The sequence below is a fragment of the Heterodontus francisci genome, chromosome 3 (genome assembly GCF_036365525.1).
Source record: "Heterodontus francisci isolate sHetFra1 chromosome 3, sHetFra1.hap1, whole genome shotgun sequence".
Taxonomy (NCBI): domain Eukaryota; kingdom Metazoa; phylum Chordata; class Chondrichthyes; order Heterodontiformes; family Heterodontidae; genus Heterodontus; species Heterodontus francisci.
This window is the reverse complement of record NC_090373.1, coordinates 12,973,538-13,001,043: the sequence shown is the minus strand read 5'-3', so window position 1 is coordinate 13,001,043 and position 27,506 is coordinate 12,973,538. Positions and strand designations below refer to the sequence as shown.

The following is a 27,506-nucleotide window of genomic DNA, read 5'->3' as shown; positions in this document are numbered from 1 at the left end:
AGTCTTTTGGCTTGTGGGAGGAAACCGGAGCACCCGGAGGAAATCCACGCAGACACCGGGAGAACTTGCAAACTCCACACAGGCAGTACCCAGAATTGAACTCGGGTCGCTGGAGCTGTGAGGCTGCGGTGCTAACTACTGCACCACTGTGCCGCCCAGGGATCATAAACAGACCTCGGGGTCAAATAGGATGCCAAGGCCAGCAAACAGTTGGCTTCAACCTCAGACAGTGGTAGAGGCAGCGGAAAGAATTGGTGATGAGGATATCGAGTTTGTGGTGGGGGCCAAGATGACGGGTTCAGACTTCCAATGGTTAATTGGAGGAAACAATAGTTCATCCTGGACTGGATACTGGAGAAGCAGGCTGGTAACCCAGAGGTAGTGGAGGGTCGAGAAACGTGGTGATAAAGGTACGACTGGGTGGCATCTGCGTACATGTGAAAGCTGACCTCATCTCTACAATTGGTGTTGCCAAAGGGCAGTATGCAGATAAGGAAGAGGATGGGGTGAAGATAGATCCTTGGGGACACAAGAGGTAATGGGAGAAAAGCCATTGCCAGAAATGCTCAGACTATGACTGGCTATGAAAGATGGATCCAAGTCAGGGCAGTCCCACTGATCATGGGCAATGTGGAGGGGGTGGGGTGGGGTGGGGTGGGGGTGGGGTGCTACGACATGTTGGGAGAAGGTATGATTAACCGTATCAAAGACAGATGATAGTTCAAGAAGGTCAAAGGAGGATACAGCATGTCTTTAGTTAGGGCTGTTTCAGTTCTGTGGGGACAGAAACTTGATTGGAGAAATTCAAACGTAGACTTTAAAGAAAGATAGGCACAAATTTGGGAGGCAATAATACGTCAAGGATTTTGGAGATGAAAGATAAGTTGGAAGTGCAGCAGTAATTTAAAGGACAGAGAAATTAAGGGTGGGTTTTATGAGGACAGATGTGATGCTGGTGGTTTTGAAAAGGAAGGTGACAGTACCTACAGAGAAGAAGCCACTTACAATGTTAACTAGCACGGGGTCCTGCAAGGGAAGCTGGGTTCGCAGGTTATTGTGGGAATGGGGTCAAGAGAACAGGAGGTAGGTCTCATGGACAAGATAAGCTTGAAGAAGACATGGTGGGGTGGAGTGCAAGATAGGAGAGAAATTAGAAAGAGTCAACACTGCTATTCAACCACCTCCCACCCCCACCTTTCCACACTGGGCAAACTTTCAATCCATGATCCACCCTCAATAACCTAACTAGTTTTTGGTCGCAACAACCTGTTCCTCCCCAAATTTTGACCCAGTAACATCCCCCTTCCACTGCATTTTCCATTGCAATACAACCGCAGCCTGGAAACCCCTGGCCCCTTACCTCCCCACAGGCTCTAGTTGCCCCTCAGAAGACTAGTCCTGTTTACTTCACCACTTTACAGCAACTCTCTGACTCTCTGTGCACCCACCCCCCCCCCCCCACCCCACCCACCCATTTCCATCCGCAGGATCCCTCTCTCTCCTGTTGGCTAGCTGTTCCTTTTCTCGATGTTCATATCGATCTGAATGGCTGATCTAGATTTTCCTTCTTCAGTATTTTCTTTATTTCTCTCTTCCTTCCTTTCCCTCTCCTCCCTTACCATCCACCTCTGTGCCTGTCATAAAATTTTCCACCTTTGCAATCCAAAAGTGCTTCAAATCTGCCCCTTTCCTTCAAAGGAACTGGATTTGAATCTCAATAAATAATACTCATATATTTACACAGGAAATGTAGTGGAAATTGAATGCTTTACATATGTTGAATATTTGTTATGCTCTATATCTCTACCATATCTCAATTTCCATTTTCGCTGTCTGCGGTGTATTATGGGTATATTCTGGCAGGACGCATCACAAATGTGGCAATCCTCTTAAAGGCAGAGCTCCCAAGTGTGTTGGTACTAATCAGAGGCGGCTTTGGTGGATCAGACACATCCACAGGATAAAAGACGGTCGCATATCCAAGGACCTTCTGTATGGTGAGGTACCCGGGGCCAGACGACCAGTGGGGCACCCAAAACTCTGCTTCAAGTATGCTAGCAAATGTGACATGAAGAACCCAAATGTCGACGATCGCACTTGGGAGTCACTAGCTGGCGAAAGAAGGAAATGTGACACATCCTGTCGACAGGTGTGCACTACTACGATGACCAGTTGCTGCAGCAGCTTAGCAACAGGCGCCAACATCAAAAACAACTCACAGCTTCACTTGGCAGCTTCACGTGCAGCACCTGTGGCAGAACCTGCCTTTCAAGGATTGACTACTTAAATGGATTGTTTGCTGCATGTCCATCATCTTTCGTGGATGGAAGGATGCGAACTATATCTCTCCCACTTCCTCACATCAATAGTAGCAATATTGGGCCAACCTATATGTTTTCATTACTTTCTAACTCCAGTGTTAAAGGGAACACATCTATCAGGCTCAATACAAAGTAAATAAATCTCAATTCACAGTAAAGTTCCTATTAAAAGTTTTTTAGGTGTTGTAGGTGGAAAGGCACATCTACCAAAATGTAGCTAACATGATTTTTTAATTATACACATCAGCTTCTGTAAGAAAAGAAACAAATAATGATTATTGAAATAATAGCATTCAACTTACTTTGACAGAAAGAGAGCAACAATGAACAGAAGGGCCACCATGATGAAAAATATCCCCAGAGCAATCTGCAAAATAGGAAACATTCTTAAGTTCACGCCCATAATAGACACTCATAATATTTAATCTAGAACATAATCACATGACACCAGCTGCAGGAATTCAAAATGTAACAAAGATAGTAGATAAATCAGAGAAACTGAAGTGTGCTGCTGTAAAGCATAATTTCTTAGTGATGAAAAGGGACAATTTCTTAAACATTGTGAAGCAGATACTTCAATGAATACAATATTGGATTTAGCAGTTAACCACAAATGATTAATAACTAAAACACCTGAACAATTGCATTTTAGTATGATTATTTATTTTAATTGCATTCTAGTGTTCAATGTGTCGTTGCATTTTGACAGCTTTGATCAGTTATAACAGTTTGTAAAACCAAATTTTGGGGCAACTGGCACACAATCAGAATCCTGAACCAAATAAATGGATGCAATATCAAACTTAAATGCAAATAAATGCAAGACTATGCATAGAAAGCTTGTTTAAGGGATTGGGGTGTCACTGACCACTCAGTCTGGTCAATGTAAAGTTACTCACAAGACTGGTTAAATACGAGAAGAACCTTTAGACTAATTAATTACAAATCAAAACAAGTTATTGTAATGATGCATAGATTGTTGATGGAGCTATATTTTGAATGCTGCATGCAATTTTGGATACTCTACCAAATATAGGACATTGTCTCCAAACATTTTCGAAGGTATCAAAGTAAGGGTGAATTTTGTAACTTCGACCTCTAAATAATGAGAGAAAAAAGTTTGGCAGTTTTCCCTCCCACATTATTACTTCATCACAAACCTGAAGTCCAAGTAACCATTTCAATCCTTCTTGTTTGCACTACCACAGTTTGCTCTTCATTCTTGGTTTAATGGTTATGCCACACAGCATCGATCATGTCAGCAAACCTTACAATACGTGCCCGGTACCTAACTTTCCTCCAGACTAATTGATCCATCTTGAGTTTAAACTATTAGAACTCATGTGTTCAAGTTTTAATCATTTTCCATACTACTGCAATTTTGATTTTGTAATAGCATATTTGAAGCCACTCGAGTTTAAAAGTAATACTTCTTCAACTACATTTAAAAAAAAATAAAATCGCTTCTTTGAAAAGCAATACCACAAGCATCTGTTCAGTAAAGATATCTAGTGGCAAGGGTAGATAATCTTACTGCAGTACTTTAAGTGTTAAATCTTCATAGCTTTCTGTTCTTAAATCATAAAGATGTAAACAATCATGACCTTACATAAACATGGCTGAATATAAGCTGCTTCCATCAGCAATAATTTAATTCAAGAGAATTTACAGCTACAACTCAGTGGGAATTGTTATAATGTGAAAGACAATATGTTGCTTGCACTGTTTATCAGAATGGAATGATTCCAAGCAGGTTTCTAGATCCCAGAAGTGATTATTCAGCTACTAGGAAAGCAATGATGCTGCAATGAAGGTCAATTATTTACAAAACAAAGATATTCATTTACTACCACTAGTATGTGCACTAGCAGAAATACGTAAAGAACATGACAGTTACTAAAAATGGAAGAAAAGCTTAAGCATATTATACATAAGTATACATAATTATTTTTGTATTAAAAATATTGAATAATTTGAATTAAACAATTTGAAATTAACAGTATTCATTGTCTATGTTTAACAACATCAAAATAATGCTATCAGAGCACGACCAATTAGCCTGTAATACAATTTTAACTGTCAACAGTTTTACAAATCAAATCATGACTGCAGGCTACGCTTCTTTTCAATATGAGGAAGTTTTGTCATACACATTTATTAAATGATCTTTTCACTTATTCATTATTTGAAATAAACTTTTTAAATAATCTTTTCCTCCCAAGCCATTTTCCTTGTTCAGAGCACCAATATCAAAGCTGTTCTTTTCAGTTAGGATAACAAGAATATCTTTTTTAATTCTTTTACAGGATGTGGATGTCACTGGCAAGGCCAGGATTTGTTGCCCATCCCTAATTGCCCTTGACAAACAAGTGGCATTGCAAGTGCAATCAGTGCCACTCTCCTGTTAAACTGTGCTCATGTATGAAGAAAAGGACTGACAAAATGGAGATGAGACATGTACACACACACAGCCCTTTATCTCTAAATATATAAAAATAACTACATTATATGCACACAAATATACAAACAACTATTCACTCAATTAGAAACATTAGGAGTTGGCATGGAAAGAAAAAAATGACTCAGTAGCTCTGGCTACAATGATCCATCAGATTTCTCAATCAACAACTTAATATTCCAACTTCCCAACCCCTGTTTGTCTGCATTAAAGGTGACAAGTCTCACTGTACTGTGCATACAAATTCTGGCACAAAATCTCCTTACAATAACGTAAGCCGTCTAGTTGTCGATATACATTTTCAAGTGAGTTTACTATAGATGTACTTGCCTGCAGGTAAATGTTTTGAGACACCCATTGATTCTCTCAAGTTGCATCGACTTATATGTGGCTATTTTGCTTGGGTGGTGGGGGCAGAATGCACTGATAACCCCCATGTTCTTGAAAATTTGAATCAGAGTGATTAAACATCTGGATGGCACAATTTAAGAATAACTTACATTCCTCCCTCTGATGCCCTTATCCACCCTACCACCAACCACCGCGCCACCCCCCCAAAAAAAACCTGATAAAACCCGCACCAAAAAATTGTTGCATGGATCTGAAATTATTTAACATCTGTGGCTTCTAGAATCGTACAATGACTACAGCATAGAAGGAGGCCATTCAGCCCATTGTCTCTCTGCTGGCTCTCTGAAGGAGCAATTCACCTACTGCCACTCCCCCACGTTTCCCTCGCAGCCCTGCATATTCTTCCTTTTAAAATAATAATCCAATTCCCTCCTGAATGCCTCGATTGAACCTGCCTCCACTACACTCTCAGGCACTGCATTCAGATCCTAACCACTTGCACCACAAAAAAGTTTCTCCTCATGTCGCCATTGTTTCGTTTGCCAATTACCTCAAATCTGTGCCCTCTGGTTCGCGATCCTTCCACCAATGGGAACAGTTTTTCCCCTATCTGCTCTATCCAGATCCCTCATGCTTTTGAATACCTCTATCAAATTTCCTCTCAACCTTCTCTTCTCCAAGAGAAACAGTCCCAACTTCTCCAATCAACCCACTTACCTGAACTTCCTCATCCCTGGGACCATTCCCGTGAACCTTTTCTGTATCCTCTCCAATGCCTTCCAAATGTGTGGTACCCAGAACTGCACACAATACTTCAGTTGAGACCAAATCTGTGTTTTATACAAGTTGCCTTTGTACTCTATGCCTCTATTAATAAAGCCTATGGTGCTGTCTGCTTTATTAACCGAGCTCTCAACTTGTCCTTCTACCTCCATTGATCTATGCATATATTGCTATGAGTGCTTCCATTTTTCTTGTTAAATTATGAGGATTTGTGTTTTAAAACTGGAACGAAGAATTCATAGATGCTGGAACTTTGTGTTTTTTTTAAAAAGAGGCCATCAGAAGGTCTTTTGGACTTGGCTTGTAAATAACAGTTACTGGAAGGCACCTTTTTCAGATAAATACCCAGCAGGAGGCTTTTTTGACTGGGCAAGATGTTTACAGAGAAGCGACAGGTTAAGATTGAAAGGGGTCAGGAGGTTTGACTTCGGCAATGTTTTTGCTTTTGCTTTGGACAGGCAGTTGGGGTATGGACAGTGTTCTGAAAAGGAGTTAAAGAATCAACCTGCCAAGGACAAATCCCAACTCAGCTCTTTCCAGCTCTTTGAGAAGCGTGCCAATTTTTATATCTCTTTGAGACGCTCTTATAGGTCGATGGTGGGCACTGAGGAAATGGCTTATTACCTGCACCAGATTCCACCCCCCCTTCCGCCCCCCCCCCACCCCCGTCCCCTTCCCTGCTCCACCCTCTCAGCTCACCCCCTCACAACCCCGTCCCAGCCCGCCCCCCCCCGCACCATCTTCACCCCGCACCCCCTTCCCCTGCACCCCCCCCCTCTACCCCTCCCCCTTGCATCCCCTCCTCCCACCGGCACCATCCTACACCTGTGTAGGGGCCCCAACAACCCCACTGCCTTGTGGGCGTCTCGGGAGAGACCAAGGCTAAGAGAGTAAACCCTAACAGAAAATCCGGAGCGGAACCACGTAGGCGGTCATGTGTCACCTTTGGCATGTTTCCGGCAGTTCCTGCAGCCATACTGGTGCCAAACGTCGTGTCCTGCACTCCTTTGGACCCCACCAGAAAGGCCGAGAGGGGGGTTTTGACGACTGGGCAACTCTCAACCTCCATAAATTTGCCCAGGCATGCGCCATGGAGAGGTCACTCCATAGTTGCCTCACAGCGACTGAAACAACACGGAAGGCAGCAGTTACGGGTTATAAGTCCAGATAAATTGGCGTAGAAACTGGGCGCCACGGGTTGCCTTTGTCGGTGGGAGAGGTCATTGCACCTCACTGGACAGCTACCGCCCGCCTCAAACCGGGCAGCCCCCGGTCAATAAGGTTCTGTCCCGCCACAGTCTGCCTGCTTCAATGGGTGCTTGGAGCTCAGGGTCATTGCCCGAAAGGTGGACTGATACACCGCACCAAACAACATGAAAAAAGGAAAGAAGGTACCAGCCCTTCGCTTTGCAAGCTGGAACGTCAGAACTATGTGTCCTGGCCTGTCGGAAGACCTTACACAAATCAACGATTCTCGGAAGACCGCCATCATTAACAACGAGCTCAGTAGACTCAATGTGGACATTGCAGCACTTCAGGAGACTCGCCTCCCCGCGAGTGGCTCTCTAGCAGAGCAAGACTACACCTTCTTCTGGCAGGGCAGGGATCCTGAAGAACCAAGACAGCATGGAGTGGGCTTCGCCATCAGAAACTCCTTGCTCAGCATGATAGAGCCTCCCTCAAATGGCTCGGAACGCATACTGTCCATCCGACTGCTCACCACCTCTGGTCCAGTACACCTACTCAGCATCTATGCTCCAACACTCTGTTCCGCACCTGAAGCTAAAGACCAGTTCTATGAACAACTCCATAACATCATTAGCAGCATCCCCAACACCGAACACCTATTCCTGCTGGGGGACTTTAATGCCAGGGTTGGGGCCGACCATGACTCATGGCCCTCCTGCCTTGGGCGCTATGGCGTTGGAAGGATGAATGAGAACGGGCAGAGACTGCTTGAGTTGTGTACCTATCATAACCTGTGCATCACCAACTCGTTCTTTCACACTAAACCCTGTCACCAGGTTTCATGGAGGCACCCAAGATCACGTCGTTGGCACCAGCTAGACCTCATTGTCACAAGGCGAGCCGCCTTAAACAGTGTTCAAATCACACGCAGCTTCCACAGTGCGGACTGCGACACCGACCACTCCCTGGTGTGCAGCAAGGTTAGACTCAGACCAAAGAAGTTGCATCATTCCAAGCAGAAGGGCCACCCGCGCATCAACACGAGCAGAATTTCTCACCCACAGCTGTTACAAAAATTTCTAAATTCACTTGTAACAGCCCTTCAAAACACTCCCACAGGGGATGCTGAGACCAAGTGGGCCCACATCAGAGACGCCATCTATGAGTCAGCTTTGACCACCTACGGCAAAAGTGCGAAGAGAAATGCAGACTGGTTTCAATCTCATAATGAAGAGCTGGAACCTGTCATAGCCGCTAAGCGCATTGCACTTTTGAACTACAAGAAAGCCCCCAGCGATTTAACATCCGCAGCACTTAAAGCAGCCAGAAGTACTGCACAAAGAACAGCTAGGCGTTGCGCAAACGACTACTGGCAACACCTATGCAGCCATATTCAGCTGGCCTCAGACACCGGAAACATCAGAGGAATGTATGATGGCATGAAGAGAGCTCTTGGGCCAACCATCAAGAAGATCACCCCCCTCAAATCTAAATCGGGGGACATAATCACTGACCAACGCAAACAGATAGACCGCTGGGTTGAGCACTACCTAGAACTGTACTCCAGGGAGAATGCTGTCACTGAGACTGCCCTCAATGCAGCCCAGCCTCTACCAGTCATGGATGAGCTGGACATACAGCCAACCAAATCGGAACTCAGTGATGCCATTGATTCCCTAGCCAGTGGAAAAGCCCCTGGGAAGGACAGCATTACCCCTGAAATAATCAAGAGTGCCAAGCCTGCTATACTCTCAGCACTACATGAACTGCTATGCCTGTGCTGGGACGAGGGAGCAGTACCCCAGGACATGCGCGATGCCAACATCATCACCCTCTATAAAAACAAAGGTGACCGCGGTGACTGCAACAACTACCGTGGAATCTCCCTGCTCAGCATAGTGGGGAAAGTCTTTGCTCGAGTCGCTCTGAACAGGCTCCAGAAGCTGGCCGAGCGCGTCTACCCTGAGGCACAGTGTGGCTTTCGTGCAGAGAGATCGACTATTGACATGCTGTTCTCCCTTCGTCAGATACAGGAGAAATGCCGCGAACAACAGATGCCCCTCTACATTGCTTTCATTGATCTCACCAAAGCCTTTGACCTCGTCAGCAGACGTGGTCTCTTCAGACTACTAGAAAAGATCGGATGTCCACCAAAGCTACTAAGTATCATCACCTCATTCCATGACAATATGAAAGGCACAATTCAACATGGTGGCTCCTCATCAGAGCCCTTTCCTATCCTGAGTGGTGTGAAACAGGGCTGTGTTCTCGCACCCACACTTTTTGGGATTTTCTTCTCCCTGCTGCTTTCACATGCGTTCAAATCCTCTGAAGAAGGAATTTTCCTCCACACAAGATCAGGGGGCAGGTTGTTCAACCTTGCCCGTCTAAGAGCGAAGTCCAAAGTACGGAAAGTCCTCATCAGAGAACTCCTCTTTGCTGACGATGCTGCTTTAACATCTCACACTGAAGAATGCCTGCAGAGTCTCATCGACAGGTTTGCGTCTGCCTGCAATGAATTTGGCCTAACCATCAGCCTCAAGAAAACGAACATCATGGGGCAGGATGTCAGAAATGCTCCATCCATCAATATTGGCGACCACGCTCTGGAAGTGGTTCAAGAGTTCACCTACCTAGGCTCAACTATCACCAGTAACCTGTCTCTAGATGCAGAAATCAACAAGCGCATGGGTAAGGCTTCCACTGCTATGTTCAGACTGGCCAAGAGAGTGTGGGAAAATGGCGCACTGACACGGAACACAAAAGTCCGAGTGTATCAGGCCTGTGTCCTCAGTACCTTGCTCTACGGCAGCGAGGCCTGGACAACGTATGCCAGCCAAGAGCGACGTCTCAATTCATTCCATCTTCGCTGCCTTCGGAGAATACTTGGCATCAGGTGGCAGGACTATATCTCCAACACAGAAGTCCTTGAAGCGGCCAACATCCCCAGCTTATACACACTACTGAGTCAGCGGCGCTTGAGATGGCTTGGCCATGTGAGCCGCATGGAAGATGGCAGGATCCCCAAAGACACATTGTACAGCGAGCTCGCCACTGGTATCAGACCCACCGGCCGTCCATGTCTCCGTTATAAAGACGTCTGCAAACGCGACATGAAATCGTGTGACATTGATCACAAGTCGTGGGAGTCAGTTGCCAGCATTCGCCAGAGCTGGCGGGCAGCCATAAAGACAGGGCTAAATTGTGGCGAGTCGAAGAGACTTAGTAGTTGGCAGGAAAAAAGACAGAGGCGCAAGGGGAGAGCCAACTGTGCAACAGCCCCAACAAACAAATTTCTCTGCAGCACCTGTGGAAGAGCCTGTCACTCCAGAATTGGCCTTTATAGCCACTCCAGGCGCTGCTTCACAAACCACTGACCACCTCCAGGCGCGTATCCATTGTCTCTCGAGATAAGGAGGCCCAAAAGAAAGAAAGAAAGAAAGAAAAGAATATAGGTGAGTGTAAGAAATAGAGAAATTGATGCTGCATTTCTCCTGCTAAACTTGCCCAAACTGATCTTCAACGATGCCTGAAAAGAACTGTTCTCGGAAGATCCCAATGACAGCGGTCTACGCATATTTGGGACACCAAATATTTCCACATCTCTTTTTTTCTTCAAGAATTAGCAAGTATTTGGCCAAAGTATTTTTTGTAAGAGAAAACCTCTTTTTTTGGTTAACCAGTGCATTTGTGCATATGTGTGTGTACCTGCACATGTGAAGAGCAAACGTAAAAAGGGAACTTTCATATTTCAATCTGTGTGTTAATGCTTTGCTTCTGGTTAAGATTTGTTTAATAATAAACTGATAATTTTGATGTTCACTGAAGAAACTTGGTTGGTGCAGTTTATTCTGGGATAAAAATAGAGTCTATGATTGACCGTATTGGTAACTGGGAAAGAATTTAAAAACATGTTGTGACCTGTGGAGAAGTGGAACTAGAACAAGAGTGCAGTCCTCCTGCCGCAGCCATAACAATATACACCCCAGTCCCTCTGCTCCTGCACCCCCTTTATAATTGTACCCTTTATTTTACATTGTCTCTGCATTCTTTCTACCAAAATGAATCACTTCACACTTCTCTGCATTACATTTCATCTGCCACTTGTTTGCCCACTCCACCAACCTGGCTATGCCTTTCTGAAGTTCTACACTATTCTCCTCACATTTCACAATACATCCAAGTTCTGTAACGCCCACAAATTCTGAAATTGTGCCCTATACACCAAAGTCTAGGTCATTAATATACATCAGGAACAGCAGGGGTCCGAACACTGAGCCCTAGGAACTCCACTATAAACCTTTCTCCAGTTTGAACATCCATCCATTACCACTACGGGCAGCACAGTGGCGCAGTGGTTAGCACCGCAGCCTCACAGCTCCAGCGACCCGGGTTCGATTCTGGGTACTGCCTGTGTGGCGTTTGCATGTTCTCCCTGTGTCTGCGTGGGTTTCTGCCGGGTGCTCCGGTTTCCTCCCACAGCCAAAGACTTGCAGGTTGATAGGCAAATTGGCCATTATAAATTGCCCCGAGTGTAGGTAGGTGGTAGGGGAATTGTGGGGATGTGGTAGGAATATGGGATTAATGTAGGATTAGTATAAATGGGTGGTTGATGGTCGGCACAGACTTGGTGGGCCGAAGGGCCTGTTTCAGTGCTGCATCTCTAAAATAAAAAATATATACCCTCTTTCCTGTCACTCAGCCAATTTTGCACCTACATTGCTATTGTTCATTTTATTCCATGGGCTCTAACTTTGCTGACAAACCTGTTATGTGGCACTTAATCAAATGCCTTTTGGAAGTCCATGCACAGCACATCAACAGCATTTCCCTCATCAACCCTCTCCGTTACCTCATCAAAAACTCAAGCAAATTAGTTACACACGATTTCCTCTTAACAAATTCGTTCTGGCTTCCCTTAATTAACCCCTACATTTGTCCAAGTGACTATTAATCCAGCATTACCGTTTCTATAAGTTTTCCCACCACCAAGGTTAAATTGACTGGCCTGTAGTTGCTGGGCTTATCTTTACACCCTCTTTTGAACAAGGGTGTTACATTTGCAATTTTCCAGTCCTCTGGCACCACCCGAGTCTAAGGAAGATTGGAAAACTATGGCCAGTGCCTCCGCAATTTCTACTCTCATTTCCCTCAGTATCCTTGGATGTATCTCATCCAGTCCTGGTACTTTATGAAATTCAGGATCGACAGCCTATCCAATACTTCCTCCTTACCAATTTTAAACCCTTCAAGTGTCTGCATTACCTCCTGTTTCACCATGACCCGCACAGCATCTTTTTTCTTGGTAAAGACAGATGCAAAGTATTCATTTAATACCTCAGCCATGCCCCTTTCCTCCATGCATAAATTCCCTTTTTGGTCCATAATCGGCCGCATTCCACTTTTTAACCACCCTTTTACAATTCATATGTCTATAGAAGACTTCTGGATTCCCTTTTATGTTAGCTGCCAGTCTCTTCTCATACCCTCTCTTTGCTTCTTTTATTTGCTTTTTAAATTCCCCTCTGGAGCTTCTATATTCTGCCTGGTTCGCAGTTAATATATCCACCTGACATCTGTCATAAGCACACTTTTTCTTCTTCATCTTAATCTCTATCTCTTTTGTCATCTACGGAGCTCTGGATTTGTTTGCCCTACCTTTTCTCTTGGTGAGAATATACCTTGACTGTGCCTGAACACTCTTTTCTTTAAAGTCAGCCCATTGTTCAGTTACAGTTTCGCATGCCAATCTTTGATTCCAATTTATCCGTCCCAGACCCATTTTTAGCCTATTGATTCAGTCATTTACCACCCTTTCTGCACTAACGCTTTGTCTTTCACCACACTATTAACATACTATTTGCCTTTGCCCCATTACCTCCTCGTCAGTTATTCTCTGTGACCCTTTGACCTATCAACACCTTCCATTTTGTTCTCTTTTGCTCCACCCCCACTTTATTTGCTTAAAACCTATTACATTTCTAACCTTTGCCAGTTCTGATGCAAGGTCACCGACCAGAAACGTTAACTTTGCTTCTCTCTCCACAGATGCTGCCAGACCTGCTGAGTATTTTCCAACACTTTTTGTTTTTATTATCTCAGCCTACTAACGTTGGCTTTCCCCCAGTTAATTATTCTTATTCTGCATTGTTCCTTGCCCTTTACCATAGCCAAGCTAAACCTCATGATACAATAGTCACTAATCCCTAAATGTTTCCCCACTGACATTTGATCCACTAGGCTCACCTTATTCTCAAGAACCAGGTCTAGCAATGCCACCTTTCTCATTGGATTGGAAACATACTGTACAAAACTCTCGTGAACACACTCTAAGAACTCTTGCCCCTCTCTGCCCTTTACACTACTATTACCCTAGTCTATAGTCGTATAATTAAAGTCCCCCATTATAACGACTCTATAATTCTTGCACCTCTCTGTAATTTCCTTGCAAATTTGTTCCGCTACACCTTTCCCACTGGTTGGTGGCCTATAGCCCACACCGAGCAATGTAATTGCACCTTTTTTATTCCTCAGCTCCAGATAAATAGATTCTGTCCTTGAACCCTCTGGGACATCCTCTCTCTCCAGTATTGCAATGTCCTCCTTCATCAATACTGCCACCCCTTCTCCTTCACTTCCTTTCCTAGATGTCCTGAAGACCTTAAATATATTACCAGGAATATTTAATGCACAGTCCTGCCCTTCTTTGAGCCAGGACTCAGTTATAGCTACATCATATTTCGACGTGGCTATCTGTGCCTGCAACTCACCAATCTTATTGACCACACTCCACGGATTCACATAAATGCACAGTAAACCCAATGTAGACTTTACTACTTTCTCCCCTACTCCGAACCCACCTAATAACTTACTATTTCCTACTTTAGTGCTATCTGTCTCTCCTAGTATTCTGTACATCTTGGTAAGCCGCTTAGTATTACCTCCTGGTTCCCACACCCTGCCAGGTTAGTTTAACTCCTCCCCAGTAACACTCACAAATTGCACCACAAGGAAATCGGTCCCAGCTCTGTTTAGGTGCAACCCATCCCGTCTGCACAGGTCCCATCTCCTCTGGAGCTGATCCCAATGTCCCAGGAATCTAAAGCCCTCACTCATACACCATCATTCCAGTCACACACACATCAGCTGTGTCCTTCTATTTCTATACTCACTTGCGCATGATACTGGGAGTAATCTGGAGATTACTACTTTTGAGGTCCTACTTGCTAATTTCCTACCTAGCTCCCTAAATTCCGCCTGCATGACCACATCCTTACTGCAACATGAACCTTTTCATAACTTTCAATCGCTGTAAGCTGCAGCACCTGACAGGATTTCAGGCTCCTATGATCTATCCAAATACTGGAAAGCGGGAGAAACAGAACTAAACACATCAACAGAGAAACACATCAATATAGATCTGTGACAATGTATTTTCAAATACTCAAAACTAAGCTGATCCACAGCCTAACAGCTATAACAACATAGATGACAGCTACAAATGAGCACTTAACACTGAATGAATCACTTCACCCTTCTCGACAAACAAAGTAGGTCTCTATTCACCACACTCCCCACCCCCCCCCACAACTTCTTTAATATTTTTGGCATTTTTACATTACGTCGCCTCTTACATTACTGAAGAGCGCTGAAAACAGCGGAGGCACCAGAGGAGTATAGCAAGTGTAGGGGGGGTACTTAAAAGAGTAATTAGGAGAGCAAAGAGGGGACATGAAAAAACACTGGCGGGCAAGATAAAGGAAATTCCCAAGCCGCTTTATATGTATATTAAGGGCAAAAGGATAACCAGGGAAAGAGTAGGGCTCATTAGGGAACAAAGTGGCAAGCTGTGTGTCGAGCCAGAGGACATAGGCGAGGTTTTAAATAATTACTTGTCATCTGCATTCACTATGGAGAAGGACGATGTAGGTGTAGAGATCAGGGAGGGGAATTATTATATACTTGAACATATTAGCATTGAAAGGGAGGAAGGATTAGCTATTTTAGCGGGCTTAAAAGTGGATAAATCCCCAGGCCCAGATGAGATGTATCCCAACCTGTTATGTGAGGCAAGGGAGGAGATTGCAGGAGCTCTGACACAAATTTTCAAATCCTCTCTGGCCACAGGAGAGGTACCAGAGGATTGGAGGACAGCGAACATGGTACCATTATTCAAGAAGGGTAGCAGGGTAAACCAGGTAATTATTGGCCGGTGAGTCTAACATCAGTGGTAGGGAAACTACTGGAAAAAATTCTGAGAGACACTTGGAGAGGCAGGGATTAATCGGGGTAGTCAGCATGGCTTTGTCAGGCAGAGATCGTGTCTAATAAACTTGATTGAATTTTTCAAGGCGGTGACAGGACGTGTAGATGAAGGTAAAGCAGTTGATGTAGTCGACATGGAGTTCAGTAAGGCTTTTGATAAGGTCTCGCATGGCACAGTGGTTAGCACTGCAGCCTCACAGCTCCAGCGACCCGGGTTCAATTCTGGGTACTGTCTGTGTGGAGTTTGCAAGTTCTCTCTGTGTCTGCGTGGGTTTCCTCCGGGTGCTCCGGTTTCCTCCCACAAAGACTTGCAGGTTGGTAGGTAAATTGGCCATTATAAATTGCCCCTAGTATAGGTAGGTGGTAGGGGAATAAAGGGACAGGTGAGGATGTGGTAGGAATATGGGATTAGTGTAGGATTAGTAAAAATGGGTGGTTAATGGTCGGCACAGACTCGGTGGGCTGGAGGGCCTGTTTCAGTGTATCTCTAAATAAAAAAAGTAAGAGCCCATGGGATCCAGGGCAAGTTGGCAAATTGGATCCAAAATTGGCTTAATGCCAGAAGGTCATGGTCGAGGGTTGTTTTGCGAGTGGAAGCCTGTAACCAGTGCTGTACTGCAGGGATCGGTGCTGGGACCCTTGCTGTTTGTAATGTACATTAATGATTTAGACGTGAATATAGGAGGTATTATGTTCGCAGATGACACGGAAACTGGTGGTGTCGTAAATAGTGAGGAGGAAAGCCTTAGATTACAGGATGATATAGATGGGCTGGTAAGATGGGTGGAGCAGTGGCAAATGGAATTTAGTCCTGAGAAGTGTGAGGTGATGCATTTTGGGAGGACTAACAAGGCAAGGGAATATACAATGGATGGTAGGACCATAGGAAGTACAGACGGTCAGAGGGACCTTGGTGTACTTGTCCATAGATCACTGAAGGCAGCAGCACAGATAGATAAAATGGTTAGGAAGGCATATGGGATACTTGCCTTTATTAGCCGAGGTATAGAATATAAGAGCAGGGAGGTTACGATGGAACTGTATAAAACGCTAGTTAAGCCACAGCTGGAGTACTGTGTAGAATTCTGGTCACCACACTATAGGAAGGATGTAACTGCACTAGAGAGGGTGCAGAGGAGATTCACCAGGATGTTGCCTGCGCTGGAGAATTTCACCTATGAAGAGAGACTGAAAAGGCTAGGGTTGGTTTCCTTAGAGCAGAGAAGGCTGAGGGGGGGACCTGATTGAAGTATACAAAATTATGCAGGGCATTGATGGTTAGATAGGAAGAAACGTTTTCCCTTAGCGGAGGGGTCAATAACCAGGGGGCATAGATTTAAGGTAAGGAGCAGGAGGTTTAGAGGGGATTTGAGGAAATCTTTTTTCACCCAGAGGGTGGTTGGAATCTGGAACACACTGCCTGAAGTGGTGGTAGAGGCAGGAATGCTCACAACATTTAAGAAGTATTTAGGTGAGCACTTGAAACGCCATAGTTTACAAGACTATGGGCCAAGTGCTGGAAAATGGGATTAGAATAGTGCTTGATGGCTGTCACAGATACGATGGGCTGAAGGGCCTGTTTCTGTGCTGTATAACTCTATGGCTGTGTGAAGGATAAATGCACAATGGTTCAAGAGGCTGGGTACTCGTGGGTCTGCGCCATCAAAGCACACTGTTTGCGGACCATTTTGTTTAAATATCACATCATACTGCACATGAACAAGAGACATTGCTAGGGTCAAATGACCATCAGAAATTGCAACTCTATCCACCACGTTGTAATGCAGAAACCCATGTTGAAGGCCAACAAAATATACATACTGCCCGTCTACCAAATTTATCTTTTTTTAAGAGCTATACAACTATGGAAAAAAAATGTCTGCAATATGCGTATGTGCCTGATCCAATATATGTACCTTAAAGGGTCGTAGAGCACAGCAAAACTTCAACCAGCAACTTCTCTCAGCAGTTTCCAGGTGTCTGTCTCTTCTTCTAAGTGTTCGCAACTTCTCCTCCAATTTCTGTAAAGCTCTTCTGTCTCCTGTGGACAGTGGGCGGCCATCCGTGCACTGTTGGAAAATTCAAGCACAAATACCAAGCACAGTTTAAATAACCTTTTTCTCTGACGCAAATACATATTCAACCAAGTCTACAATTTGGGAATCAGACTGTGCCAAGCTTTACATGGTCGTGAACACCATTGTGATCCAGTTTGTTTTTTTAGGCTCTATTTTCATATTGGGAAGAACAAAGCCATTATCTTCAATATCCACCACAAACTCCACTCTCTCGCCACCAACTCCACCCTCTCCCTGATAGCTGTCTTCGGCTGAACCAGACTGTTTGCACCCTTGGTGTCATATTTAACCCCAAGATGAGCTTCCAACTACATACCCGCACCATCACTAAGACAACTTATTTCCACCTCCACCACTCCACCCCGCCTCAACTTATCTGTTGCTGGAGCCTCAACCATGTCTTTGTTACTCCCACCTTTACTATGCACTCCAGGCTGACCTCCCTCATTCTACCATCCATAAATTTGAGGCCATCCAAATCTCTGCTGCCCGAATCCTATGTTTACCCATCACCCTGTGCTCGTTAACCTACACTAGCTACCAGTTAAGCATCACCTGCTTTTAAAATTCTCATGCACGTCTTCAAATTTCTCCAAGGCTTTGCCCCTCCCTAACTCTGGAACCTCCTCCTGTTCCATTACCCTCCGAGATATCAGTGCTCCTCTAATTCTGGCCTCTTGAATGTCCCTGATTTTAATTGCTCAACAATTGGTGGGTGCCCCTTCAGCTGCTTGGGACCTAAGCTCTGGAATTTCCTCCTTAAACCTCTCTGCTTCACCTTCCATCAAGGCTGACACTCCAGTGCAACTGAGGGAGTACTGCACTGTCAGAGGTACTGTCTTTCAGATGTGGCATTAAACTTAGGCCCCACCTGCTCGCTTGGGTGGATGTAAGCGATCCCATGGCACTATTTCGAAGAGGAGCAGGGGAGTTATCTCTGGTGTCCTGGCCAATATTTATCCCTCAATCAACATCACCAAATAGATTATCTGGTCATTATCACATTGCTGTTTGTGGGTGTTTGCTATGCGCAAATTGGCTGCCGCATTTCCTACAACAGTGATTCCATTTCAAAAGTACTTCATTGACTGTAAAGCGCTTTGAGACATCCGGTGGTCGTGAAAAATGTTATATAAATGCAAGTCTTTCTTTTTTTTCCTCCTTTAAGACGCTCCTTAAAACCAATCTCTTTGACCAAGCTTCTGGTCATCTGCCCTAACATCTCATGTGGCTTGGCACCATATTTTGTTTGATAATGCTCCTTCGAAGTGCTTTGGGACATTTTATTATGATGAATACAAGTTATTGTTGTTGAAATGCAATTTAATGTTTTACAAAAAGGCTTGTTAAATTTCACTAGTTTTATGATTTGGAAAAATAATTCAGATATTCTCCAGAAGCGCTAGAAAACATTTTATGATTTTTTTGTGCAGCCACAATGCATTTACATTAGTTGGACATTTGAAAACTTTACTGAGAAAATCCTCTACAAACTTGGCTAAGAATTCCTAGAATTCTAAATTTGTTCAAATTATGGTCAACTGATTTATTATAAAGATGTACTTGTCAGATTCATAACAGCCATATCCTTTTGAGAATAAAACTGACAAATATATTACATTTCATAGACACAGTCAATTTACACTTTAAATATTCCCTGGTTTCACACCCCTAAGCATGTTTATATTTTTAAAATGTTTACTTGGTGCCTGAATTATTCAATGGACTACATCATAAATTTAACTGCTGTGAGGAATGAGGGTTACAAAGCAGAAACAAATATTCATCCAATAAATAAGAGGCAGCATTCTAACTGATACTACCATGAGCGAGAGAATGGTGTGTTGCCTAGAATACCTGAACATTAAAAAGGAAGCAAGTAGGGTTCGATGAAGTAGGGTGGGAGGAGGCTCAAATGGAGCATAAACACCGAAATAGACCAGTTGGGCCGAACAGCCTGTTTCTGTGCTGTGAATTCCATGTAAAAATAAACCAAAATAAACTTAAATTCAGCTTTTATCATCCTTTACCCAAAGTGCAGAATTCTACAAAATATTCTCAATAACTGATCAGCTTTTGGGTTCGTAAATCAGTTTCACAAGGTAAGGTTAAGCCAAAATATGTGTTAGAAGTTTCGGATCTTCTCCTGAGTATAGCAGCGTTGTCTCCCCAAAAAAGTGGTGATGCCTCTGTAAAGCTTGGATGTTTTCTCTACATTAAAGTTATTAAATAAATGCAAGTTGTTGTTTGAGATTATGTTTAGAGATGTACTTAAATCTAATGATTAGATCAAAGAAAGGTACTCTCTTATGGTCTGAATTTAAATTCTCGTCTTTTGTATGTGTACTTTTTCAATCACTAAATACAGGCAGGAAAAAAACTTTAAGATGAGGTGAGAAACAAATCACTAAGCATCTTTATTTTGCAGTGGCCGAACATACTGAGCAACAGTTATGGTTTATTTACAGTTCAAATTATGTCTTCAAATACTTTTTTTTTTAAATTCACTAAGCTTCCTCACATCATTAGGATGGCTATTTTGACTTTACCCGATTAACTAACCATTATGCTTTTTTCCACTTCTGATCGTGGCCAAATTGCCTTCACGGTTTTCTACTGGAAACCCGAGACTTTGCAGCCTTTGCCATTCCTGGCTATCTGTTTCTGTCTGATTGATGTGTTTCAAATGTCTTCTGTTTACAACCATAAACCAACCAGAGACTGCACAACACAATGAGTGCGAGCTGCTTACCAAGACAAGACAGTGGGTGACACTGATAAGGCAATATTTTATTGCTCATCCCGAGTATCCCTTTGAAAGCATTAACAGTCAACAGCGTAGTGTGTGACTGCAGTCACTTGACCAAGTAGGTGGAAAATATTTTAATTATCCAGTATTTCAGTGCTTTTTTAGAAAACATGTACATAAATCAATGCTTCAAAATACATTCAAAATTAACTAATCCTTCGTATTGAAAAATGGTTATGCCTATAAACATAATGTTTGTACCCCAACCTTAGATTTAATCTTCTCCACTTGCTGTTCCACCTCTTCAAGGTCTTCAGTATTCTGCAATCGTTCATAAACCACGCTCCTTGTACCTCTTATCAGGTTTAATGGCAATGCAGACATACCATAAGCCTTGAAGAAAAAGGATATAGAATGAGTACTCAAAACAAGGAAAGATTATTGCCAAGTCCACAGAAAGCACCTTTATGAATAAATTTATTTTAGCGCAACTTGAACTGAGCTAACTATACCAGAAAACCCATGTGGCTTGCAAGGTACAACATCACCCGTTAAATAAACCTGAAAGTTACACTATTTACAGCAGTACAGTTTGACTTGATATCCAAACTCAGTAAACAGTAAAACATTAGTCCAGATTACTATTTTGGATCAAATTATGAAAACCACAAAGAATAATTCTTCATCATGATGAGTAATCACAAGGATATAATTTACCATGAAAAAGCAGCAACTGAGCTGGGTCTTCTGGCAGTAAGCCATAATCATTAAGTGGAGAAGGTGAATAATTTGCAGATTTCAGCAAGAGATCAGGGTACTTCTTAAAACACATTTTTGATGGACATAAGAACATAAGAACTAGGAGCAGGAGTAGGCAATTCAGCCCCTCGAGCCTGCTCCGCCATTCAATACGATCATGGCTGATCTCATCTCGGCCTCAACTCCACTTTCCTGCCTGTTCTCCATAACCCTTCAACCCTTTACTAATTAAAAATCTGTCTATCTCCTCCTTAAATTTACTCAATGTCCCGGCATCCACCGCACTCTCGGGTAGTGAATTCCACAGACTCACAACCCTTTGACAGAAGTAATTTCTCCTCATCTCTGTTTTAAATTTGCTACCGTTTATCCTAAAACTATGACCTCTCATTCTAGATTTCCCCACAAGAGGAAACATTCTCTCTATGTCTACTTTGTCAATCCCCATAATCATCATATATACCTCAATTAGATCTCCTCTCATTTTTCTAAACTCTAGAGAGTAAAGGCCTAAAGTGCTCAATCTCTCTTCATAAGACAAGCCCCCCCCATCTCTGGAATCAATCTAGTGAACCTCCTCTGAACTGCCTCCAAGCAACTACATCCCTCCTCAAGTAAGGGGACCAAAACTGTATGCAATACTCCAGGTGCAGTCTCACTAATGCCTTGTACAGTTGCAGCAACACTTCCCTTTTATATTCTATTCCTTTTGCAATAAATGCCAAAATTTCATTTGCCTTCCTTATTACCTGCTGTACCTGCATACTAGCTTTCAGCGATTCATGCACGAGGACACCCAGATCCCTCGACACCGAAGCACTCTGAAGTTTCTCTCCATTTAGATAATAATTTGCCTTTCTATTCTTCCAACCAAAATGGATAATCTCACACTTATCCACGTTAAACTCCATCTGCCAAATTTTGGCCCATTCACCTAACCTATCCATATCCATTTGTAAATTTCTTACTTCTTTATTGCAACTTACTATCCCACCTATTTTAATGTCATCTGCAAATTTGGCTATAGTATCTTCCATCCCTGCATCCAAGTCATTAATATATATTGTAAATAGTTGGGGCCCAAGGACCGAACCCTGTGGCACCCCACTAGTTACATCTTGTCAACCAGAAAAAGACCCATTTATCCTGACTCTCTGGATTTTATTAATTTGCAGATTCAAGCATACACATCACTACTGAAAAGGTTTGAAAGCATCCATACATAACATCACATAGGGTAGGCAACTGACAGTTAGAGAACATGCCTCACCTCAGATAAACACTGTGCTAACCTACTCCCTGCAACATTAGGGCCTCAGAACAGGAACCAGAACCAGGCACATTTAATATACCTAATGATGCCCAGCAGGAGTTGAATACTTTAAACTTTAAAATATGCATCTCTCTATTCTGGTATAAAACTACTGGCACATCACTATTCTAACGAAATAAAGAATTAGCTTCCTTGTCTAAATATCTGCCAGGGTATTTTCTATACAGCTATGCTTCCACCAAGGACTTTGACAAGTCCCTCATCCCCACACCCAAAGACCATCCAACCCACAATTGCATAGAAATCCCTTAAATATGGCAACATTTTGCCTTGAGTTTTGCTATTCTATGGGGACAAGTTTCTTTCTATTTATCTCTATCTATTCACTCTCTGCCCCCAACACCAACCTCACAATTCCATCTTCAGGACTTATTTGAAGGGAAATTATAGGGGAAACAGCCAAAGCCACTGGAAAAAAAGGTCTCATTATAAGTGCCATGGTCTCTTCACTCATGATGATTCTCTTTATGCATAATACAGATGGGCAATCTGAGGACTATCTCTATAATCTCAACCAGCCCCACATCACTCCAAGATATCTGCACTCCTCTAATTCTAGCTTCGCATGCATCCCTGATTTTAATCGCTCCACCATTGGTGGCTGCACCTTCGGTTACCTAGGTCCCAAGCTCTGGAATACGCTCCCTAAACCTCCCCATTTTGCGTTCTTCCTTTAAGACACTTGTCATGCAGGCTCCCACCTGCCAAGAATTAGGCACATTAATTTCGCCACATGGACATTAAATTTCAAATTGTTACTGGGAAGAAGAGAAGGCTTGTTACAAGGGGTTGTCAAGCTCCTGGCTGGAAAGACATTTCTCATATTAACAGATAGCACTTGTAGACAAAGGAGCTACTCCCTGCTCCAATTCAATCCATAAACCGACGTGGTCAGACCAGTTAGTCATATGACTACCTGGCTGTTGCAAAGTTTGAATTGAGAGTTTTAAACTAGAGAGACAGTGTTTGAACTGGCAGAATGCTCCTGGACTGAAGCAGACCTCCTCTCCTGCCTGCTCCCATCTCTTTCTCACGGAACTCCAAAAACCGACTGTAGACACATGAACCCCAAGACAGAAAAGTCTCCTATAGTGAACAAGGTTTAAGAAGAATACTAGGCCCTAACGAAAAGCAAGACCCACCTACAAACAAGGCCTCTACAGCAAGCTCGAAGACCCGTAACAAAAACTCTTCAGATATTGCCTCAAACTTTTCCACTTTATTTTTCTTCTGCTCTTTTCTGTCTCTATTTGCATGTGTGTATCATATATGCATGCTAGCATGGGCACGTCATGTATCCGTAGGCGTCAACCGAATTCAAGTTTACATTTAAGTTTTAATAAATTTCAATCTTCCTTCTTTAAACCTAAGAAAACCTGTGCATGTGTGCTGGTTTCTTTGCCTTATATTTGGAAAGCGGTGATCAAGAATTCACCAAGGGGGAGCTAAAAACACGGTGTGTTTAAAATTAAAACCCTGTTACAGTAAGACCAGGTGAAGGCTGAAAGGGAAACCTAGACCTCTCTCACCTGGTCATAACACTCCTTAAAACCTACCTCTTTGACCACACTTTTGGTCATTTGACCTAATCGCCTTTTGTGGCTCGGTGTCCTACTTTGTTTTATAATGCTCCTGTGAAGCACCTTGGGGCATTTTATTACATTAAAGGTGCCATACAAGTTGTTATTGTTGAGGACGCAAATGTAAGTTATGGGAAATAATGCACTTTTCCATTGACATGCCAACTTAAATATAAAAATTAAGCTCTTACACAAAATTCAGATCTTAAGCCCAAATGGAAATTAATGGGTAATGAGATCCCAGCAGGGAGTGGATGAAATTGCATGGCAAATTTCCTGGTACCCAGCTGATTTCAGCTAGTGAGAACAATCCTGTTGGTCAGAAAATATATTTCAAATATTTGTCAGTTCTGATTATGACAGTATCCTGAACTTTCCCCCCCGACATTTACTCCCTTTGACCCTCAACCCTTTCCCACCATTCCCACAGCCACTAATAAACATTTTCCCTGATCTTCCGCCCCTCCCGCCCTTAACATTTTATTCTTTCCCCCTCCCCACCATGTCCTCGCCTCGGAACTCCTATTGTTGCTGCAATCCAATTCTAGTTATTTTCTTGGCTCATCCATTTAGCTAGGTGGACAACATAATGACAGCTACTCTGTTGCCGCAAAGTTCACTCTCATGAGTGAAAGATTCATCTAGGGACAGTTCAGAGCATTGTTTAATGTTGTGGCAAATGGACTTGCTGGTCAAACATCCTATGCCCTGTTTGATAGCTGTGTCAGTCCGGAGGCTGAGTGGTCTCTTCTTCGAAACTGAAGTTTGTGTGTGTTCGTTTAGTTTCGCCCAATCCCATGTATAGTTCATAAGACATGAGTAAGCAGAACAAAAATTACACTGGTGACCTTTTTTATTGGCCTCAGAAACCATCGTATTCAGGTATCATTACAAGTACGAGGCAGGCTTCCACTGCCTGCACTCGATGGCTCAGTTATTGAAAGACTAAGTGTTAAGGCCTTCCATCCCTGGTGGTGTGTATCTTGATTAGTTCATATAAGGTATCCGCTGAGCGCTTATAACGTAAAATAGAAAAGAAGTTTTGTCTAGTAGTCTACTTAGTTGATTAATTATAGCTCGGGCGAAATGATCCATATTTTGGAGCATTTTCAGCATCTGTTTAACATTGTCTTAAAATCGAGCTCTATTCAGATTTAGTAGCTGTTTCAGGCTTTTAAGATGTATTTCTGTTCAAATTGTTTGTATCCTCTTTATGCAAAGATATTTAGAAGACATTACTTTCAGTAAATTGTCAATCAAAAATATATTCTTTCCTTTGCCACTACCAATAAAAACCCATTCATGAATCCTTGTTTTTGTTTAAACTTTATATTTATCCGCACAAATCTCCTGTTTTTTTTATTCGTTTATGGGATGTGGGAGTCACTGGCAAGCCCAGTATTTGTTGCCCATCTCTAATTACCCTTAAGGTGGTGGTGGTGAGCTGCCTTCTTGAACCATTGCAGTCCATCTAGTGTGGGGAGCTCCCACAGTGCTGTTAGGGAGGTTGTTCCAGGATTTTGATCCAGCCACAGTGAAGGAAAGGCAATATATTTCCAAGTCAGGATGGCGTGTGGCTTCCAGATGAACTTGCAGGTGGTGGCGTTCCATGCATCTGCTGTCCTTGTCCTTCTAGGTGGAAGAAGTCACGGTTTGAAAGGTGCTATCAAAGGAAGCATGGCGAGCTGCTGCATTGCATCTTATAGATGGTACACACTGCTGCCACTGTGTGTCAGCGGTGGAAGGAGTGAATGTTTAAGTTGGTGGATGAGGTGCTATCAAGTGGGCTGATTTGTCCTGGATGGTGTCAAGCTTCCTGAGTGTTGTGGAGCCACACTCATCCAGGCAAGTGGAGAGCATTCCACCACACTTATTGCGCCAATGACTTTGTTGAATGATAATTTGCTTCAATCCACTGATGGGAGATCTCAACGTATTTTTTTAAAAAGACATTTTAAAAAGAAAAGCTTAGGATGGTCACCCTAATTTACAAATCTGTATCCTATGTTGCAATGCTTGAGAGGAGGGAGACAAAATGGCTAATTCCCCAGCAAGAACCAAAGCCCAGGAAGTTTAAAGGAACTACCTGTTCTTTCAGCAAACAGAGAAATACTGCTAACTGCTATGTTTGAATCAGAGTGACTGTCACATGACAAGCCTCTCCCCATGTGTGGCTTTAAGCTGCTGTTTTCTCTGCAGAAAAGGAGAAGCTTTTGGACTCTGCCACGTACAGACTCAAGTGGGGGCTCCATCTCTCTCTTTCTATTTCAGCTTGAAAGTTTTCAAAACCTGCCTGTTGACTGACCACCTTTGCATACTCTGGCTACAATCAGAAACCCGTTGGACGATATCATCCACATTTCTGTCTCCAACAGATCCACCGAATCAGACACCTACCTCTTCAAACTAAAAGCCTCAGGACCATCGAATTCAGCTAGAAGCCAGCCGACTGTACGCATTTTTTTTCTATGGACTCTAAATCCACCATCTACTTTTCCCTACTCTGTAACCTATTTGTGTGCGTAAACCTCTCGAATGTGTGAGTGAAAAGCAGCGCGTTGCTTATTATTTTTATTAGCTTGGTTTAGGGACAATAAAATTAACCTCTTTCCTTGGTAACTCAAGGAAACCTGTCCAATTGGTTCTTGTTATGATCATAGCAAGTAAGTAATCAAACACTTACTGAATTGGCCAGTACATTCACTTTAAGAAAGAATTAAACCTGTTGTAGTCAAACTAGGAGAGGGAAAAGAAAGGACCTCTTCGACCCCTCCTCACTTGACCGTAACATTAATTTGGGGATTCACATCTGGGATCAAACCCAAAGACAAACGAGAAATTGAAAGCAGGAAACCAAATTGATCCCTAGCAATAATTTAAAAATTTCAATATAGGTTTTCTTGTGGTTTTCAGTGCTAGAATGCGAAAATGTCCACATTCGAGGCCAGTAACTTCCTAGAACAGAGTGAAGTAACTTGGCCAGGTTAAAAGCCCTATCTGTTAAAGAGTTGAGAAATGTAGCTGGTCAGTTAGAGATTACTATCCGTCCAAAAACTAGGAAGCCAACCATTTTAAAATTGAAAGTGAAGAATCAGAGACAGGCATAGAATCTGAAAGAAAGAGTAACATTAGCTGAGATACAGCTAGAACAGAGGAAACTAGAATTAGAATTCCAAGAAAAAGAAAGAGCTTTCCAGAGAGAGAAAACGAGGAGAGAGAATTCCAGGAATGGAAGGGAGAGGAAATTCAAGTTAAGGCAGCTCGAACTGAATAGTACCCAGTGAAGGCACCATTAGTGAGGGAGTTACCCCTAGCTCAGGACTGGGTGCTGAGCTCTTAAAAGTTTTCCAGTTGATACCGAAGTTCAATGAGGGGGATGTGGAAGCATTTTTGTCTCTTTTAAAAAGCTTGCAAAATAGCTGAAGTGGCCGGCTGACTTGGACACTGCTATTGCGAAGCAAACTAACAGGAAAAGCCCATGAGGTTATTCACTTTTGCTGATGAGAGTTCACCAGATTATGAGATCACTAAAAATGCTATCCTGAGTGCATACGAGCTAGTGCCGCCAAAAGTTCTGAACTGTCAGAAAGCGACCGGAACAAACATACATCAAATTCGAAAGGGTTGAGCAACTCGCTTTC

General features: G+C 43.1%; 1 protein-coding gene across 2 annotated transcripts in view; it reads right to left on the bottom strand.

The window, feature by feature from the left end:
• Positions 1–27,506, bottom strand: part of lmbrd1 (LMBR1 domain containing 1) — a 343,563-nt gene that overhangs the window by 84,696 nt on the left and 231,361 nt on the right. For both annotated transcript variants that reach the window (XM_068020139.1, XM_068020140.1), the window contains exons 8-10: positions 20,461–20,586; positions 17,283–17,435; positions 2,624–2,688 (exon numbers count right to left, since the gene is read on the bottom strand). In XM_068020139.1, the coding sequence (XP_067876240.1) occupies positions 2,624–2,688; positions 17,283–17,435; positions 20,461–20,586 (344 nt within the window). The remainder of the gene's footprint in view (positions 1–2,623; positions 2,689–17,282; positions 17,436–20,460; positions 20,587–27,506) is intronic.